General features: G+C 41.6%; 1 protein-coding gene across 1 annotated transcript; it reads right to left on the bottom strand.

Annotated features, from left to right (window-relative positions):
- Window positions 1-4,612: 4,612 nt before the first annotated feature.
- On the bottom strand, window positions 4,613-19,170 carry LOC147892048 (uncharacterized). Its single transcript, XM_087388561.1, has 6 exons — window positions 19,070-19,170; window positions 15,886-15,944; window positions 5,338-5,387; window positions 5,188-5,260; window positions 4,846-5,087; window positions 4,613-4,737 (listed from the first exon to the last, which is right to left on the bottom strand). Exons 3-6 carry the CDS (start codon window positions 5,384-5,386, stop codon window positions 4,613-4,615), a joined length of 489 nt encoding a protein of 162 aa, XP_087244687.1. The 5' UTR covers window position 5,387; window positions 15,886-15,944; window positions 19,070-19,170.
- Between the last annotated feature and the right edge of the window lie 670 nt (window positions 19,171-19,840).

Here is a 19,840-nt window from a genome sequence, read left to right as displayed (position 1 = left end):
GCAATGCCTCTGAACACTTTGAAGTCTACTCACTGAGCTGATGAACGTCAGGTTTTAGGTAATGTGATGATGTGAAACCATATGTGAGCGTAGGGACTAACTCCAAGTATGAACTAGTCGAGAATTTTGGGCATGGCTTAGATTGGCAACTTGGAGAAATTCAAAGCGTCTCCTCTATGGCGATCTAGTCTACTCTGATCTAGATCTATACCAACTGCCAATCGATGAAAGAACAACAAATAATCTCTTTTCTTTGGTTCTTTTTATGTGTTGGATCAGATGCATCGATGTAAAGGCTAGTGTTCGTGTAGGAATTGGATTTGTTTGGTGAGGCTCAAAAGTGAGTGAAACTTGCACCGAAATGTGCACATGATATGACGAGCACATAGAGCACAAAAAATCGAGCGATTTTTTTTTTGGAGCACCCTCAAATTCTTCCTGGATCAAGAGATATGGCTTGATCTAGGTGGAGGGGCAAAAAAGGGTGCAAAGTGCTTAATGATGATGTGGTACTCAGGGTCACATGTAGTGACCATGCCTAGCAAGGGGTGTGCCAGAGCACTGATGAGGTGGCAATAGGGCGCACATGCAGTGCACAGTGTGCTTGTAGAGGGATAACTGTGCTTACAGGGGGTCAGTGCTGACTGGATAGCTGAGGTGGCATTGACTGACCTAACCCAGGGTCAAGTTGACCTAACCATGGTCAAGTTTCCTAACCCAAGGTTAAGTTGACCTAACTTGGGTATAGGTTAACCTTGATGACATGACAATGAGATAGGTGGTAGGTGATGTGGCAGATGCTGATGTCAGTAATGGTGATATGGCATGCCATCGTGGAAGATGTCGTGGCACCTGTGAGGTCACTGCTGACATGGCACGCGGTGATCTATCTACTGAAGTGGCAAGTCTTGGATTTATTAAAAGTTCTTTGCACATGCACAAATTGCACATTTTTAACTTTTTTCATTTTAGGGTGAATCTAGATACCAATATCAACAATTATCAATGTTTTGAGACCACCATGCAGCAATCCCACTAGTTTTGATTCCAAATTTTCAATTCGTTTTAGTTTTCAACATATCAAAAAAAAGATTTGGTGTGTGCCCTCAAATGGGTGTGCATCACTGTAGCACAACATTGGAGGCCCATTGTGAATTCCTCGCGTGACAAAAACATCACAACATACATTCACAATATATTACATAATAGATACACAACAGACTAGTGGGTGACTTTAACATTGACATGTGTCAATATACACCACAATCACTCAAGTTACAAAAGGCAATGGAAATATTTGACATCTACTTGCAATTTAGACACACATCACCATACATTCATATTTATATCAGAATATGGACAAACATATCAATACAAAACAAACACTCAAATGTCATTTACACATTGGATAGATCACTCCATTACATACACGAGTAACCTGACCTGTCTACGACGGGCTAGTGACCCGCTCCGTCGGGTCTCAAGATGCTAAAATGTCTGAAACCAACAACATATTCTAACAAAAAAAAATGTCTATGACATAGTACTTCAAAATATTACATCCGAAAGTAAAACCAGAGAACTCATTGATATGTCCAAATACACATCCACATACAATGTCATAACTAAACATACAAAATCTACAATAGACACACAAACATCCCTAAAGGGAAAAGTTTGCGGCCATGTACTATAGGGAAAAGCTTGCATCAACCATGTACTCCACATCCACCATGTCCCAAAAAAAATTCTGTATGACAGAGTACTTCAAAATATCACATCCAAAAGTGCAGACAGATGTCTGAACATGCAATAGCTACATCAAAGTACTGATTGATATATCCAAATACACAGCCGCAAATAAAGTCATAACTGAACATACAAAATCTACAATAGACACACAAACATCCCTAAGGGAAAATTCTACGGCCATGTACTGCACGGAAAAGCTTGCGACGGCAATTCACTCCACGTCCACCGTGTCCGCCACGTCCACCACGGCTACGAACATATAAACAGAGTACCAGCAATCGTATCTGGACCAGCATCACATAGAAAGATAATTGAGGAACTATAATTATTGAGCCATAAAACTTTTATACATGTATTTTGGTAAAACCCAACTCATTCTTTAGAGTACTTACTCAGACGCAAAGGGCTGTCAACAATGCTCACATAGGTGTACGTGTAGTCCCCATTCAAACATGAACTGCCTAGACATCCTATCGCATTGTAAAAAAAGAACGCACATGTCAATCTACATATACTGGAAAAAAACAATAGGCTTGAAGAGAAAATAGTCTGTAGTATATTGCAAACCCATGACTCAAATGAAAAATGAAATCCAAACATTATCAAGGACAAAGTCATGAAATATTACATCTCAGTTCATATTTCTGTAAATAGCCAACATTCCCGAAGACCTATGACAGTTGGAATATTGAAAGAAGTTTAAGAAAAGCTATACAAAGATTACCGAAATGAAGATTTGCCACCCAAGAAAGTCTCAAGAGGGCTTGAAAGAGCAATGTCATACTCCTAGGCTCTTGCTGTTGCCAATTGCAAAACTTCCTTGTACACAACATTTGTGGTAGAAGTATTATCCATCTCCTCGCCCCTGGCATCAGACGCACTCTGCAAAATGAAAACCTTAAGTAACAACGTTTGATGCTCGGATATGTGAAAATGCCACGTATAGTTGGCCATGATTGAATACCGCTGTCGCCAAGTACAGCCCCAAAACAAACAATGTTTGGCCCTGTGGCTTATTGATTGTCATGCCAAATGCCAATCGGATAGGAAATTACTGTCTCCTCATGTCGAATGGGAGTTTAAGGTTGGTCGGAATGAATGTTATCCTTCGAATAAACGTTCTATCACCAGCATTGGTACCAGTAATGATTTCAGCTTCTAACACTTTCGTGTGAAACTCTTTCCAAATACATATCCGCAAACAAAGTCATAACTGAACATACAAAATCTACAATAGACACACAAACATCCCTAAAGGGAAAAGTCTGCAGCCATGTACTATAGGGAAAAAGCCTACACCGACCATGTACTCCACATCTGCCATGTCCAAAAAAAATATCTCTATGACAGAGTACTTCAAAAATATCACATCCAAAAGTGCAATCACATGTCTGAACATGCAATAGCTACATCAAACAACTGATTGATATATATCCAAATACACAGCCGCAAATAAAGTCATAACTGAGCATACAAAATCTACAACAGACACACAAACATCCCTAAGGGAAAAGTCTGCGGCCATGTACTCTAGGGAAAAGCCTGCGACGTTCGCCACATCCACCGCGGCTATGAAAATACAACGGGGTACCAACAATCGTATCTGGGCCAGCATCACACAGAAAGATAATTTGGGAACTATAATTATTGAGCCGGCAATCTAGGACAAAAGACAAACAATAAGCTTTTATACATGTATGTTGGTAAAACCCAACTCATTCTTTAGAGTACTTACTCAGACGCAAAGGGCTGTCAACAATGCTCACATAGGTGTACGTGTAGTCCCCATTTTGCCCTCGATATAAAATTCGTGTCCCCATACATTCATAGTATCCCAGCCAGCGAACAGTGATGGTCTGTGGTCCATCATCCCTATGAAGCCAGCAAGCCAGGACAGCGTAATATCCCAAATGGACTCGTCCATCCAAAGGATTGTGGATGTGGAGATTCATTAGAAACCTTGAATCACGAACAGTCCTAAAAGACAAACAATACCATGTTTTCCCACTCACATATAATCGAAAAAAAACCTTTTGTTTTAACAAAAAAATAAAGCAACAAACAATGTACATGATTCTTACCCAAGGTAGCTCTCGAGCTCAAGCAAATCCAACAACAGTTGCGTGCTCTCCAGAGATCCCCAGCCCGCAGGATTTGCAATTTTCTAAAAGTGAGTGACTATACCATTAAACATGTCAACATAAAACATGGTTGTCAAGCAACTATGTACCGTGCACCTGCGCTCCTGTCGTCTCCTCATGTCGAATGGAAGTTTAAGGTTGGTCGGAATGAATGTTATCCTTCGAATAAACATTGTATCACCAACATTGGTACCAATAATGATTTCAGCTTCTAACACTTTCGTGTGAAACTCTTTCGAGTAACCTGACCCGTCTACGATGGGCTAGCGACCCGCTCTGCTGGGTCTTAAGATGCTAAAATGTCTGAAACCAGCAACATATTCTAACCAAAAAATATATCTATGACATAGTACTTCAAAATATTACATCCAAAAGTGAAACTAGAGAACTCATTGATATGTCCAAATACACATTCGCATACAAAATCATAAGTGAACATACAAAATCTACAGTAGACACACAAACATCCCTAAAGGGAAAAGTCTGTGGCCATGCACTATAGGGAAAAGCCTGTGCCGGCCATGTACTCCACATCCGCCATGTCCAAAATAAACTTCTCTATGACATAGTACTTCAAAAAATATCACATCCAAAAGTGCAGTCACATGTCTGAACATGCAATAGCTACATCAAGGAACTGATTGATATATCCAAATACACAGCCGCAAAATAAAGTCATAACTGAACATACAAAATCTACAATACACACACAAACATCCCTAAGGGAAAAGTCTACGGCCATGTACTGCAGGGAAAAGCCTGCGACGGCCATTCATTGTACGTCCACCACGTCCGCCGCATCCACCGCGGCTACGAACATACAACGGAGTACCAACAATCGTATCTGGACCAGCATCACATAGAAAGATAATTTAGGAACTATAATTATTAAGCCATAAAACTTTTATATATGTATGTTGGTAAAACCCAACTCATTCTTTAGAGTACTTACTCAGACGCAAAGGGCTGTCAACAACGCTGACAAAGGTATACGTGTAGTCCCCATTTTGCCCTCGATAGAAAATTTGTGTCCGCACACATTCATAGTATCCCAGCCAGCGAACAGTGATGGTCTGTGGTCCATCATCCCTATGAAGCCGGCAAGCCAGGACAGTGTAATATCCCAAATGGACTCGTCCATCCAAAGGATTGTGGACGTGGAGATTCATTAGAAACCTTGAATCAGGAATACTCCTAAAAGACAAACAATAGCATGTTTTCCCACTCAAATATAATCCAAAAAAATTTTTGTTTTAACAAAAATAAAGCATTAAACAATGTACACAGTTCTTACCCAAGGTAGCTCTCCAGCTCAAGCAAATCCAACAACAGTTGCGCGCTCTCTAGAGATCCCCAGCCCGCAGGATCTACAATTTTCTAAAAAGTGAGTGACTATACTATTAAATGTGTCAACATAAAACGTGGTTGTCAAGCAACTATGTACCTTGCACCTGTGCTCTTGTTTTGGTGACAAACGTGAACTGCCTAGACATCCTATCACATTGCAAAAAAAGAATGCATGTGTCAATCTACATATACTGAAAAAAAACAATAGGCTTTGAAGAGAAAATAGCCTTTAGTGTATTACAAACCCATAACTCAAATGAAAAATGAAATCCAAACATTATCAAGGACAAAGTCATGAAATATTACGTCTCAGTACTCTATCTTTGTATAAATAGCCAACATTCCCAAAGACCTATGATAGTTGGAATATTGAAAGAACTTAAAAAAAGCTATACAAAGATTACCGAAATGAAGATTTTCCACCCAAGAAAGTCTGAGGAGGGCTTGAAAGAGCAATGTCATACTCCTAGGCTCTTGCTGTTGCCAATTGCAAAACTTCCTTGTACACAACATTTGTGGTAGAAGTATTATCCATCTCCTCACCCCTGGCATCAGACGCACCCTGCGAAATGAAAACCTTAACAGCGTTTGATGCTCGGATACATGAAAATGCCACATATAATTGGCCATGACTGAATACCGGTGTCGCCAAGTACAGCCCCAAAACTGACAATGTTTGACCCTGTGACTTATTGATTGTCATGTCAAATGCCAATCGGATAGGAAATTGCCGTCTCCTCATGTCGAATGGAAGTTTAAGGTTGGTCGGAATGAATGTTATCCTTGGAATAAACGTTCTACCACCAGCATTGTTACCAGTAATGATTTCAGCTTCTAACACTTTTGTGTGAAACTCTTTGCATATCAACCGTGTCCCATTGCACAAACCCTGGCGAGGATTCAAATTACGCAACAAAATTATAGGAGCATTCCTTTTCAAAACCAACCTATGCGGGGGATATCCACCACCAAGATCAAGACTGTTCAAATACTCGACTGCAAACAAAAAGGAATCTCCCCCTAAGTTGTCCACTGAGTCTGCACTTAGGTACTCCCTTTCCTCACCGGGCATTTCCTTCAATGCCATAGCATTAATTGCATCAACCTCGGTGTTTCGAGGTGCAAGAATAGCGCGCTCTCGAAAGTATGTTGCACAGTCCAAAATAGTTGCAAGCCCTCGATACACCCATCCAATGAGGCCTTCCATGGACTTTGTCTCTAAAAGCATATGCGATGGAATCACAACAGTATCTTCTTTTGTACATCTATTTATCCCATTGCCAATGTCCAGAACCCATTGCATGAACTCTTGCTCAGCACAATTATCACCATTCTGAAGGACCCGCATATTCTGCGTCAACTTCAATATTGTAGTGTGACCCCAAATCCTTGAGTGGCATAAGGTAGCATTGATAATGTCCTCTCGTCCTGCCTTTGGAAGAACTGGCAAGACTTGCCTAAAATCCCCCCCCAACAATACCACCTTCCCACCAAAAAGTTGCTCATTGGACATGATATCTCGTAAAGTTCTGTCTAGTGCCTCGAAAGCAAACCGGTGAGTCATGGGTGCCTCATCCCATATTATCAGCCTAGCCATCTTCAAAACATCTGCGAGTTGACTATTAACCTTAATATTGCAACTGCTAGTACCATCCAGCTCCAACGGTATCTTGAATCGTGAGTGTGCCGTGCGTCCATTGGCTAGTAGCAATGCAGTAATCCCAGAAGATGCACATGCCAAAGCGATGAGCCCCTCCCCACGCAATCGAGAGAGCAAGCAATTGTAGAGAAAGGTCTTTCCAGACCCTCCTATACCATCAAGAAAAAAGACCTCACCACCATCTCCATAGACCCTTGCCAAAATCCAATCGAATGCAGCATGTTGACAGTGATTCAAGGACATTTCCATTTGCTGGGCAGTCTATGCTTCTTTCACACAATCAAACATTCTTTCTTCTTGCAATAAGCCATTTCCAGCTTCTAGCAAAGATGTTCTATCTACAACAGGCATTCTGTCAAACTCAGTCAACCTTCGCCCATGTTGTTGAAGAATGTGCTCCAAGTACAATACAGCCTTCTTTATTGCTAGTTCACGATGACCAATTAAATTCCCCATACTTGATTCCAATATATTAAAAAAATCATCCGAAAGCTCAAGGGAAAATTTTTCCCACAAAAGTCGAGGAGACGTTGGCACACAAAAAACCAATATTGTCACAAATAGGTGTCTCAGTTGTGCACTATTTTGATAAAACACAGCCTCTTGCATACACACAAACCATTCATCATCACTCTCCAACAATCCCCGTGCTATGCATGTTGCCTTGAAAGTAGGGTACACTTGGTTGTCAAAAGTACGTAGGTCATTGAAGGACTTGCATCCCGTGCACACATTAAGAAGCATACGCATGAAGTAGAGCTCACCATGTACATCCGACCTATGGTATTCCCCTTTTGTCTTCTAGTCCACCGCTTATTGGTTTTGTTCCAAACCAACTTGTCTAGCAAGTCACCATATAGCAAGTTGCTTGCGTCAAATTGCAACTGATTATAAGTGAACCATTCTGTGAGGGTGGTCTTTTGATTTTGTTCCCTGCCTACAACATTTTGCAAATCATCATCATCTCGAAAGATGACATTATTGCGCATTGGAAGATGAACCTGCAATCTTTGCACATCGGGTTTTTCATCGTGCGTGGCATACTCATAAATCCGCCAACATGCTTCTGATGCTGACACGTAATGTGCATCTAAGTAACTACTAATCTCATCAATGCCACCGTCAACTATGTTGTGCAAATGCCCTTGCTCTCCTTCATTATTTACCTGCATCTTGACAATGGCTCTATCATGACCTTTGTACACATATTTATACAAATACTTAACTGCAGTGATTGTGGAGCATATTTCAACATTTATGTGTGCCTTGTACTTCACGGAGAGGAAAGGATTAAATGGCACAATCCAACGATTATCAATCACACCCCCTTTCACTTGTATCTTTCTACCATCATCACGACGCATGTAAACTGGATAGCCATCATTGCCAATAGTAGTCGTCTATGAGAATCCACGTGGATAATGACGAATGCATTTTCCATCAACCATGCAAGCTGCAGATGGATTTAGTGCACCACACAGACCATGGACATTACATTGCACAATAATATCATGCAACTCTGGGAACATAGCCTTATCTGGCAACTCCGCACACACTAATCGGTCATAGTGACCGATCTCCACGGGTTTGAAACCACTTTCTAATATCAACAATATGTGTGAGTGTGGCAGACCTCTCTTTTGAAACTCTATGACACTCACATATCCAGCCACCTTCCCAAACAAATTATGTTTTGTAATTGACTGCATCATGTCCTTATGCTTTTGGAAAAACACACGGGCTGTCAAATCTGGACGGTCTTGCGCAGTTTGCCCCGGCAACAATGCTATAGATATTTCAGGCCATTTGGGATTACAGGTGAATGTTATGAATAAATCAGGTTTGCCCCTTTTTCTGACAATTGCCATAGCATCTTGGTATAGCTGACACATATACCGAGGCCCTCCCGTAAAAGAAGAAGGCAACACCACCCTATGCCCTGCAGCATTGCCAAGCATAGTACGTGTCCCATCAGCTATATTCACCATGTCCATCAACCCTTGATAGACTTCAGCGCGTAGTGAAGCTTGGTTGTTTCGTATCCACACCAACCTGGACTCTTCCATGCTACTGTAGGCATCAACCATGTATTGCTGCAACAATCTACCCCCACGCAAAAGACATGCATTTGTATCATATCTCACCTGCAAACGATATGCGTAGTATTGTCTCTGGGTGACACAACTCTGTCCACGTATCTCGTGCAATGGTGTGTGATTAGGAACATCACTATATGGGATATATGGATGCCAACCATCTTCCCCCCGAGGGAACAAAAGAACATACATGAGAGGCATGTATGATCGGTGCAAATTAGATATTCTACGCACAAACCCATTGCGGCTAAAAATCTGAATGTCCCGATTTCCAATATCGAAGTCATCCCCTTGTCCTGGCATGATTGCAGCAACCTCGCTAGCCATAGGAGCCAAGTACTACCTTGAGGTGGAGCGGCTCTCACAAATAACCATCCTCAGGTTTGTATGTGGATTTGTTCTTAGCACTTGCCCAATAGCCATCAATGCACTGGCATATGGATTGCACTCGTGCATCATCCTCTGCAACAACTCCAAAATGCCTCAGGCATCCCATGTAAACAGTGTTCTAGTTCATGATCAGTGTCATACACGTACAACTGTGCAAAACATGGCATCTCTTGCCTAGCCTCATCGGGCAATAAATTTCCAATCCGATGATAGACACTACCATGGACCTGAAAGTTTTGTATACCCCCATTCCCATGGAACATTTGATCAACATGAGCTCCCAATGAAACAAATGCCATGGCACTATTATAAGCCCTAATGTTTTTCTTAAATAGTTTGCTTCTAGCATCATGTCCGTGCAATAGAACTCTCAAAATCTCTGGTGGTTCTTCTAACGGCAACAATGACACACGACCAACTTTGCAACAGTGCTTGCCCACAACTTGATGCATATGCATTCGCGTCTCTTGTTTCCACAGTTGAGCTTGGCAAAAGCTGCATGTATGATCCATGGATCAAAGTGCATGAACAGAAGGAGCATTGAAGACCAGTGGATACAAAGATGGCTGCTCTACATTTTCCCTTAACGGAAAAGTATGCAAGATAGAGAGGCTCCCCCCTGCACCCAAAATCATAGCCCTGTTGTGAACAACACGCCTTCGGGCTCTTAAATGAGTAGCATCCCTGCTTGCATCCATTTGAGTAGTTGTACATACTACTGGAGCAGGTTCATGCTCATTACGTACTATTGGTGAAGTATGGAGGTCCATTGTATTTTCAACAGTGCATGCTACATTACTGTGCCCATGCATTTGATTCTGTTCTCTGCTTCTAGCAACTTGTGTTCTCGACCTTGTTCTTTGTATAGCATAAACACGATGGGGCGCCCGCGTTGAATCCATTTGAGTAGTTGTACCTATTACTGGAGCATGTTCATGCTCATTATTTACAGTTGGTAAAGTATTGACGTCCATTGTATTTTCGACAATGCATGCTACATTACTGTGCCCATACATTTGGTCCTGTTGTCTGTGAAGGCCGTCTTCTACATCCATAGATTCCACAGCCACCCTCACGCTTCTAACTCCTTGTGTTTTCGACCTTGTTCTTTTTATAGCATAACTACGACGGGCCGCCCGTGTTGAATCCATTTGAGTAGGTGTACCTATCACTGAAGCATGTTGATGCACTCTACCTACTGTTACTGAAGTATTGAGGTCCATTGTATTTTCAGCCACAATGCACGCTACATTACTGCATCCATGTGTCTGATTATGTTGACTGCAAACTCCTACTTCTACACCCATAGATTCCACAGCCACCCTCATCCTTCTAGCACCTTGTGTTTTAGACCTTGTTCTTTGTATAGCATAAGCACGACGGGCCGCCCGCGTTGAATCCAACAATCTTCTCCTATGAGAACGTATTGAATGTAGCCTCTCTTCTATTTGTCTTGCCATCTTCTGTATCCACTCAACCAACTACATAAATATCTATTCCTCAAAGGGAAAAATAGCTTAATCAAAAAACTTATGCATCATCCCTAACCATGACAAAATTGATGGATCTCAACAAATGTTCCCTAGGAAGAAAATAATTTAGAAAAGCAAGAAGCAAGGTTAATTAGCAAAGCCATCCCCTTCCCATCTATCTAAAATTGAGAGCGGACCATCTATGCATTGAACTCATAGTGTCCCATGACCAAGTTTCAGTGTCTCACTATCTTTGGTAAGAGTAATGCTCATATTTTTTCAACATGTGAGCAAAATACAATACCATATGTGCAACCATCATTTGAAACATAAAAACCAAAGCTAACATATCTAAAAAACCTCAAAGTTGACCATCTCAAAAAAGTATAAGCATTGCATCAGCATTTATGCGAATACATGATTCAAAAAAATCACAAATATTTGAGTATATCTTAAATAAAACAAAAATGGGAAGGAACAATAGGCAATTCAAATATTGAATTAAATTAGCTTCCATTGCCATATATACGTCAAATGAAAGTAGATATAATCATTTGCAAAAAACTTGTCTTGCCAAATAACATAAGGGCAACTCAACTACATGAATCCCATAGAAGCATTTGGGATTCCAATACAAAAAGTGACATAAAAGTCTCAGGAGTCAAACTTCTCTTGCCAAATAACATAAGGGCAACCCAAGTACATGAATCCCATAGAAGCATTTGGGATTCCAGTACAAAAGGTGACACAAAAGTCTCAGGAGTCAAACTTGTCTTGCCAAATAACATAAGGGCAACCCAAGTACATGAATCCCATAGAAGCATTTGGGATTCCAGTACAAAAAATGACATAAAAGTCTCAGGACTCTCTTAATTGTCACGGGTTGCGACCTGCTCTAGTTTACGGCTCATCCTAGTCATCAAAGCAGTTAGCCTATTTAAACCAACTTTGAACATTGACACCTCAGTGGACAGTAGCTGAACTTGGTCTTTCAGCTTATCAACTTGTAGTCTACACCCATTCTCACATACAACTGCCCCTTCTCCACCTCTCCCCAAAATCTGCTGCATCCATTGATTAGAGTCCTTAACGCTATTCTCAATTTGAGAAATCCTTGCAATGAGAGTTCCAGGCAATTCTGCCATGCCCTGCGCTATTACTGCAGCACCATCTGAATGGATTTCTCCCCACAAAGAGCCCAAATATCGTGTGTTCATGGCACATGCATCCTTATTATTCTCGCACATGGCTTGAATGGACTTTAAAAGATTGTAATGACTTGAATGCTCAGTTGCATGGGTTGAAGCTCTCCCCCTTGTAAGTCGTTTCATTATATTAGCAGTGCGACGTTCGTGGCTAGACTTAAAACGCTTTGAAGGCAACTTGGGACCGTGATTTGCTCCATGGGTTGAAGTCTCGGCCCTTGCAAAAACTTGATTTATCACATGAAGGCTATCTGGCTCAGGAAAAGATGACAACACAATGTCAGAACTGCAGAGCCCTCCACCCTTGCAGCTCGCTTTATTGCTCGAAGGCTTTGTCGCCCATGGAAACCCGACTCCCCAAGATTTGAAACAATGATAGAAGCCATTTCTGGAGCTGCATCCATATAAAATACAAAAACCTTTTCAGGTATGTATTGGCTCAATTGTATAATTGGATCACATAGATTCCATAGAATAAACATGAGCAGAAATCAATTGGCATAGGAGGTAGATACCCAAAGATTGTAGCCCATCTCCTCTCAACAAAGAATTTGGAATCAAGTTAGATGGATTGAGATATTTGTGAATGAGCTCTTGCCAAGCACTCGTGCAAATATTTTCCGATTCAAAGGCGGTAAGTTGCTTAGAGTGACCAAGGATATGGTGGTAGGAAGTAGAAATCATAGGACATATTAAAAGGAGAAATCGACATGGAGGGCACATGGCCCTAGCGTCTATTTCAAAAATCAAATCCCCCTAACCTCCCCTTGCCATGCATTAGCCTCCTCTACCCAACCCTAAATCTGAGACCTTAGTCCTATGATCATCACCAAGAAATCTTACTGCAATCTTATTGTCTACTCATGAAGGTGTATCCAACCACATCATGGACTTATTTCACTTCTGTCCACCATTATATTTTGCTCTGTGTGTGTGTGTGTGTGTCTGTGTGTGTGTGTGTAGCCCCATCTATCATCCAATCGTCTCACCTCTCGAGCTTAGTTCTCATGGCTATAAAGCACATGACGTGAAACACACTTAATCCTTTACTCTCCTTGAGAAGCAAGGCTAACTTCTGAAAGAGGTTAGATTAGATCACTTAGGGAAGAGGATGCTGGCTTATCTCTAGACATACTGCCAGCTCGATGCTCCTAAGAAAAATACAAATACCTTTAATGATTACTGGTCCAAACACATCATGGCCTTGTCTTATTTCACTTCTGGCCTACCATCATATTTTTTTGTCCCCCCCCCCCCCCCCCCCTCTCTCTCTCTCTCTCTCTCTCTCTCTCTCTTTCTCTCTCTTTCTCTCTCTCTCTCTCTCTCTCTCTCTCTCTCTCTCTCGGTGTAGCCCCACCTATCATCCAATCACCTCACGTCTCAAGCTTAGTTCTCATGGCTATAGTCCACATGACATGAAACATATTTGATGCTTTACTCTCATTGAGAAGCAAGGCTAGCTTCTCAAAACGAAGGTTAGATTAGATCACTTAGGGTAGAGGGTGCAAGCTTATCTCTAGACATATTGCCAGGTCATCAAGATGCTCCTACGAAAGATACAATCACATTTAATGATTACTGGTCCAACCACATCATGGCCTTGTCTTATTTCACTTCTGCCCTACCATTATATTCTTTCATCCCCTCTCTCTCTCTCTCTCTCTCTCTCTCTCTCTCTCTCTCTCTGTGTAGCCCCACCTATCATCCAATCGCCTCACATCTCGAGCTTAGTTCTCATGGCTATAGTCCACATGACATGAAACATATTTGATGCTTTACTCTCATTGAGAAGCAAGGCTAGCTTCTCAAAACGAAGGTTAGATTAGATCACTTAGGGTAGAGGGTGCAAGCTTATCTCTAGACATATTGCCAAGTCATCAAGATACTCCTAGGAAAGATACAATTACATTTAATGATTACTAATATCCAATCGCCTCACCTCTGGAGGTTACTTCTCATGGCTATAATGCACATGACATGAAACATACATAATCCTTTACTCTCCTTGAGAGGTTGATTAGATCACTTAGGGTCCAACCACATCATCGCCTTGTCTTTAACTAATACACTAACTTAATTCACTTCTGTCCATCAATATATTTTCCCTCTCTCTCTCTCCCCCCCTCTCTCTCTCTCTCGCCTCTATTATCTTTTAGTTCTTCCGTCTCAATAATATAATCATCTAGAAACTATAAGATCATAATGATTTGGATGATTTTAAAAATGTAGCTTACATTTAATGATTACAGGTCCAAACACATCATGGCCTTGTCTTATTTCACTTCTGGCCTACCATTATATTTTTTCGTCCCTTCTCTCTCTCTCTCTCTCTCTCTCTCTCTCTCTCTCTCTCTCTCTCGGTGTAGCCCCACCTATCATCCAATCACCTCACGTCTCAAGCTTAGTTCTCATGGCTATAGTCCACATGACACGAAACATATTTGATGCTTTACTCTCATTGAGAAGCAAGGCTAGCTTCTCAAAACGAAGGTTAGATTAGATCACTTAGGGTAGAGGGTGCAAGTTTATTTGTAGACATATTGCCAGGTCATCAAGATGCTCCTACGAAAGATATAATCACATTTAATGCTTACTGGTCCAACCACATCATGGCCATGTCTTATTTCACTTCTGCCCTACCATTATATTTTTTGGTCCCCTCTCTCTCTTTCTCTCTCTCTCTCTCTCTCTCTCTCTCTCTCTCTCTGTGTAGCACCACCTATCATCCAATCGCCTCACGTCTCGAGCTTAGTTCTCATGGCTAAAGTCCACATGACATGAAACATATTTGATGCTTTACTCTCATTGAGAAGCAAGGCTAGCTTCTCAAAATGAAGGTTAGATTAGATCACTTAGGGTAGAGGGTGCAAGCTTATCTCTAGACATATTGCCAGGTCATCAAGATGCTCCTAAGAAAGATACAATTACATTTAATGATTACTGATATCCAATTGCCTCACCTCTGGAGGTTACTTCTCATGGGTATAATGCACATGACATGAAACATACATAATCCTTTACTCTCCTCGAGAGGTTAATTAGATCACTTAAGGTCCAACCACATCATCGCCTTGTCTCTAACTAATGTGTCCTAAGGAAGCAAAGAATTCATGAATTATCGGATCGGAATGGTTTCAATGATTTTGAAAATGTAGCTTGTCTTAAACGATGCAAACACACACACACACACACACAACGTATCCTAAGGAAGCAAAGAATTCCAAATAGAAAGCAAAGTCAATTGAAAAGCAAGGCTAGCTTCTCAAAAATGAAGGTTAGATTAGATCACTTAGGGTAGACAGTGCAAGCTTATCTCTAGACATATTGCCAGGTCATCAAGATGCCCCTATGAAAGATACAATTACATTTAATGATTACTGGTCCAACCCCATCATCGCCTTGTCTCTAACTAATATACTAACTTAATTCACTTCTGTCCACCATTATATTTTCCCTCTCTCTCTCTCTCTCTCGCCTCCATAATCTTTTAGTTCTTCTGTCTCAATAATATAATCATCTAGAAACTATAAGATCATAATGGTTTGGATGATTTTAAAAATGTAGCTTCTAAGCTTCTCTCTCTCTCTCTCTCTCTCTCTCTCGCCTCCATTATCTTTTTGAAAAAATATGGTTCTTAGTTCAATTTTCCCCTCCCAAGAATCTAAGCATCCACGAATTACGATCAGAATGGTTTCATGAATGTAACAGAGAATTCATGAATTATCAGATCGGAATGGTTTCAATGATTTTGAAAATGTTTAAGATGCAAACACACACACACACACACACACAATGTCAATTGGAAAAAAAGTGATCACCTACCTGGATAAACAAAAGTTGTGGAGAGAAGCTAGTGCTAGTCCAACAATAAATTGAAGCACCTGCAAGAAAAACAACCCCAAAAAAAAGTAAAGCTAAGCGAACTGTACATCTCTCTCTCTCTCTCTCATAGAAATACGTAATGACTTACACCCCCACGTATAAATTAAGCTAATGCCTTACACCTTTATCCCCCCCTCCCCATTTCCTTTATATTTGATTTAATCCATATTCTTTTGTTTTCGGCGCATGCAATGAAATAGTCATTGCACCCCTTCGCCTCACTACATGGGCCCTCCATGGTCTAGATTCCATAAACTGAATCACACTCCCTCACCTTTTTCTTTATGCCGCAAACCTCCAATGTACCTCCATGAGTGAGGGGATACTTTTCCTTCACTTTTGGGCCGATGATGCTCAGTTACGTCTCAAAGTGGATGTTTGAAGTGATTTTTGTTATGTGCTAGAGGAGCATGCGATGAGGCAAGGAAGGGAAGGCAATAGATAGAAGATAGATGCTCAAGGGCACTCGTATAACTGTACATCTCTCTCTCTCTCTCTCTCTCTCATAGAAATACCATAGCTAGAGAGAGAGAGACAGGGGAGGGGGGAGGGGGAGGGTTTATCAAATGACTAACGACACTATCTCTCGAAATGCACATCTCAACACACACACACACACAAAAAACCCGTAGCTAGAGGTGTTAACACATACACATACACACACACACATACACACACACACACACAAACAATTGATTAGATATACATATAGCTTGTAAGGATTATAAATGTTATGTTTTTACATTTGTGTGTGAATGTGAGCGCCATGCAAGATTTGTGAATGCGAGAGAGAGAGAGAGAGAGAGAGGGGGGGCGAGGGGTTTATCAAATGACTAGCGCCACTGCCTCTGGAAATGTGTATCTCAACACACACACACACACAAAACTATAGCTAGAGAGAGAGAGAGAGAGAGAGAGAGAGAGAGAGAGAGAGAGAGAGAGAGAGAGAGAGAGGGGGGGGAGGGGGAGGGGGAGGGGGAGGGTTTATCAAATGACTAACGACACTATCTCTCAAAATGCACATCTCAACACACATACACACAAAAAAAAACCATAGCTAGAGGTGTTAACACATACACACATAATCTCTCTATCTCTCTAAAAATGGCACGTACACTTCTATGCATGCTATAGATAGAGGCTAGAGGCACAAAAATACAAAACTTCACATGCCACTATCTCCCAAAATGCACGTAAGATTGGCGCCAGCATGTACCCTAACTTAAGGAATATGCTAAAATCAGTTAATTAGTTGAAGGGAAAGGAGGATGTAGCATATGTGTCTACATGCAAGGTTGCACGATGGCGATTGATTGACCTATAGTAGGGTGCACACTACTTCTTTTCCTTCAGGAAAATCTCTCCTTGCTTGCTCAAATCTACCTTCTTTCGTTCCTCCATTATCTTCATTTTCTTTCATCTCCTTTCCTTAGATATTCATGCCCTTTCATCTTCCCCTAGCATCGATCAACCCCTACACCTCTCTTTCTCTCTCTCTCTCAAAACCACATACAGAAATTCTATAAACCTCCCCCCCCTCTCTCTCTCTCTCCCTCTCTCACAAAAACACAAAAGCACACACACACACACACACACACACACACACACACACAAACACACTCTCTCTCTCTCACACACACATATAATCTCAATCTCTCTCTCTCTCTCTCTCTCATAGAAATACGTAATGACATACACCCCCATGTAGCTAGAGGTGTTAACACATACACACATAATCTCTCTCTATCTCTCTAAAAATGGCACGTACACTTCTATGCATGCTATAGATAGAGGCTAGAGGCACAAAAATACACATTAAAAAAACCCGTAGCTAGAGGTGTTAACACATACACACACACACAACACACACACACACACATACATGCGCACACATACACACACACATAATTTATTAGATATACATATAGCTTGTAAGGATTATAAACATTATGTTTTTACATTTGTGTGTGAATGTGAGCGCCATGCAAGATTTGTGAATGCGAGAGAGAGAGAGAGGGGGGGCGAGGGGTTTATCAAATGACTAACGCCACTGCCTCTGGAAATGTGTATCTTAACACACACACACACACAAAACCATAGCTAGAGAAGGGTTTATCAAATGACTAATAATGACACTATCTCTCGAAATGCACATCTCAACTCACACACACAAAAAAAAAACCCGTAGCTAGAGGTGTTAACACATACACACATAATCTCTCTCTATCTCTCTAAAAATGGCACGTACACTTCTATGCATGCTATAGATAGAGGCTAGAGGCACAAAAATACACACAAAAAAAACCCGTAGCTAGAGGTGTTAACACATACACACACACACAACACACACACACACACAACACACACACACACACATACACGCGCACACATACACACACACACAATTGATTAGATATACATATAGCTTGTAAGGATTACAAAACTTCACATGCCACTATCTCCCAAAATGCACGTAAGATTGGCACCAGCATGTACCCTAACTTAAGGAATATGCTAAAATCAGTTAATTAGTTGAAGGGAAAGGAGGGTGTAGCATATGTGTCTACATGCAAGGTTGCACGATGGCAATTGATTGACCTATAGCAGGGTGCACACTACCTCTTTTCCTTCAGGAAAATCTCTCCTTGCTTGCTCAAATCTACCTTCTTTCGTTCCTCCATTATCTTCATTTTCTTTCATCTCCTTTCCTTAGATATTCATGCCCTTTCATCTTCCCCTAGCATCGATCAACCCCTACACCTCTCTTTCTCTCTCTCTCTCAAAACCACATACAAAAATTCTATAAACCTTGCCCCCCCCTCTCTCTCTCTCTCCCTCTCTCACAAAAACACAAAAGCGCACACACACACACACACACAAACACACACTCTCTCTTTCACACACACATATAATCTCTCTCTCTCTCTCTCTCTCTCTCCTGCACATGCTTAAAAACCGTCTTGAGGGATGATCCAATGCAAGAGAAAGATAAGTGGAAGAGGGGGGGGGGAGAGAGAGAGAGAGAGAGAGAGAAAGAGATTGCAACACGTCCACTATCTCTCGGAATGCAAAATAAACTCGCTTAGCAGACCAATCAACTGAAAGTAAACCATAGCAAATCGACCTGGCAATACAAATGGTTGTTGAAGGAATTGTCCACCAAGACGTCGAGCTGAGGATGTCTACTTCAAGTCTGCACACAAGAGCAGAGGATGTTTACTGGAGCCTACTCGTGTACGTGAACTGAGGACGTGAAATTCTTGGAGCTGGCTGCTGGTCGACGGAACTGCTGGAGGTCGAAATATAGAGCCGGATCAGGAGCTGCTGGAGGTCGAGATATGGAGCGGATCAGGAACTGCTGGAGGTCAAGATATGGAGAGGTACAAAAGGTTGCACAAAGGTGGCGATCGATATCTTCTATACTTCTATATGGAGAGGTACAAAAGGCTGCACAAAGGTGGCGTGGCGATATCTATCTGCTGGAGGTCGAGATATGGAGGTCGAGATCTATCTGCTGGAGGTCCAGATATGGAACTGCGATATCTATCTGCTGGAGGTCGAGATCTATCTGCTGGAGGTCGAGATATGGAGCCTGGAGGTCGAGATATGGAGCTGCTGGACGTCGAGATCTGGAGCTATCAAGAACTGCTGCAGGTGGCGACTGGAGGTCGAGATATGGAGCTGCTGGAGGTCGAGATCTCGAGCTGATCAAGAACTGCTAGAGGTGGCGATCGAAATGCTGGAGGTCGAGATATGGAGCCTGGAGGTCGAGATATGGAGCTGTTGGTGGACGTTGAGATCGGGAGCTGATCAAGAACTGCTGGAGGTGGCGACTGCAGGTCGAGATATGGAGCTGCTGGAGGTCGAGGTCGTGATCGAAATGGAAGGTGGCGAT

Source organism: Dipteris shenzhenensis, chromosome 17 (genome assembly GCF_047967505.1).
Source record: "Dipteris shenzhenensis isolate YYH24624 ecotype China chromosome 17, Dip_SZ_1.0, whole genome shotgun sequence".
NCBI classification, from domain to species: Eukaryota; Viridiplantae; Streptophyta; class Polypodiopsida; order Gleicheniales; family Dipteridaceae; genus Dipteris; species Dipteris shenzhenensis.
Note: the sequence above shows the minus strand (reverse complement) of the source record. Positions and strands in the feature narration are given on the sequence as shown.

Excerpts from the sequence above, each read along its gene's own strand:
- LOC147892048 (XM_087388561.1), bottom strand. The coding sequence starts at position 5,386 with ATGTCTAGGCAGTTCACGTTTGTCACCAAAACAAGAGCACAGGTGCAA. Across the intron at positions 5,088-5,187 it reads GAGCTGGAGAGCTACCTTGG|GAGTATTCCTGATTCAAGGT; the intron begins GTAAGAACTGTG and ends TTTGTCTTTTAG. Across the intron at positions 4,738-4,845 it reads TGACAGCCCTTTGCGTCTGA|ATACGATTGTTGGTACTCCG; the intron begins GTAAGTACTCTA and ends ATGCTGGTCCAG.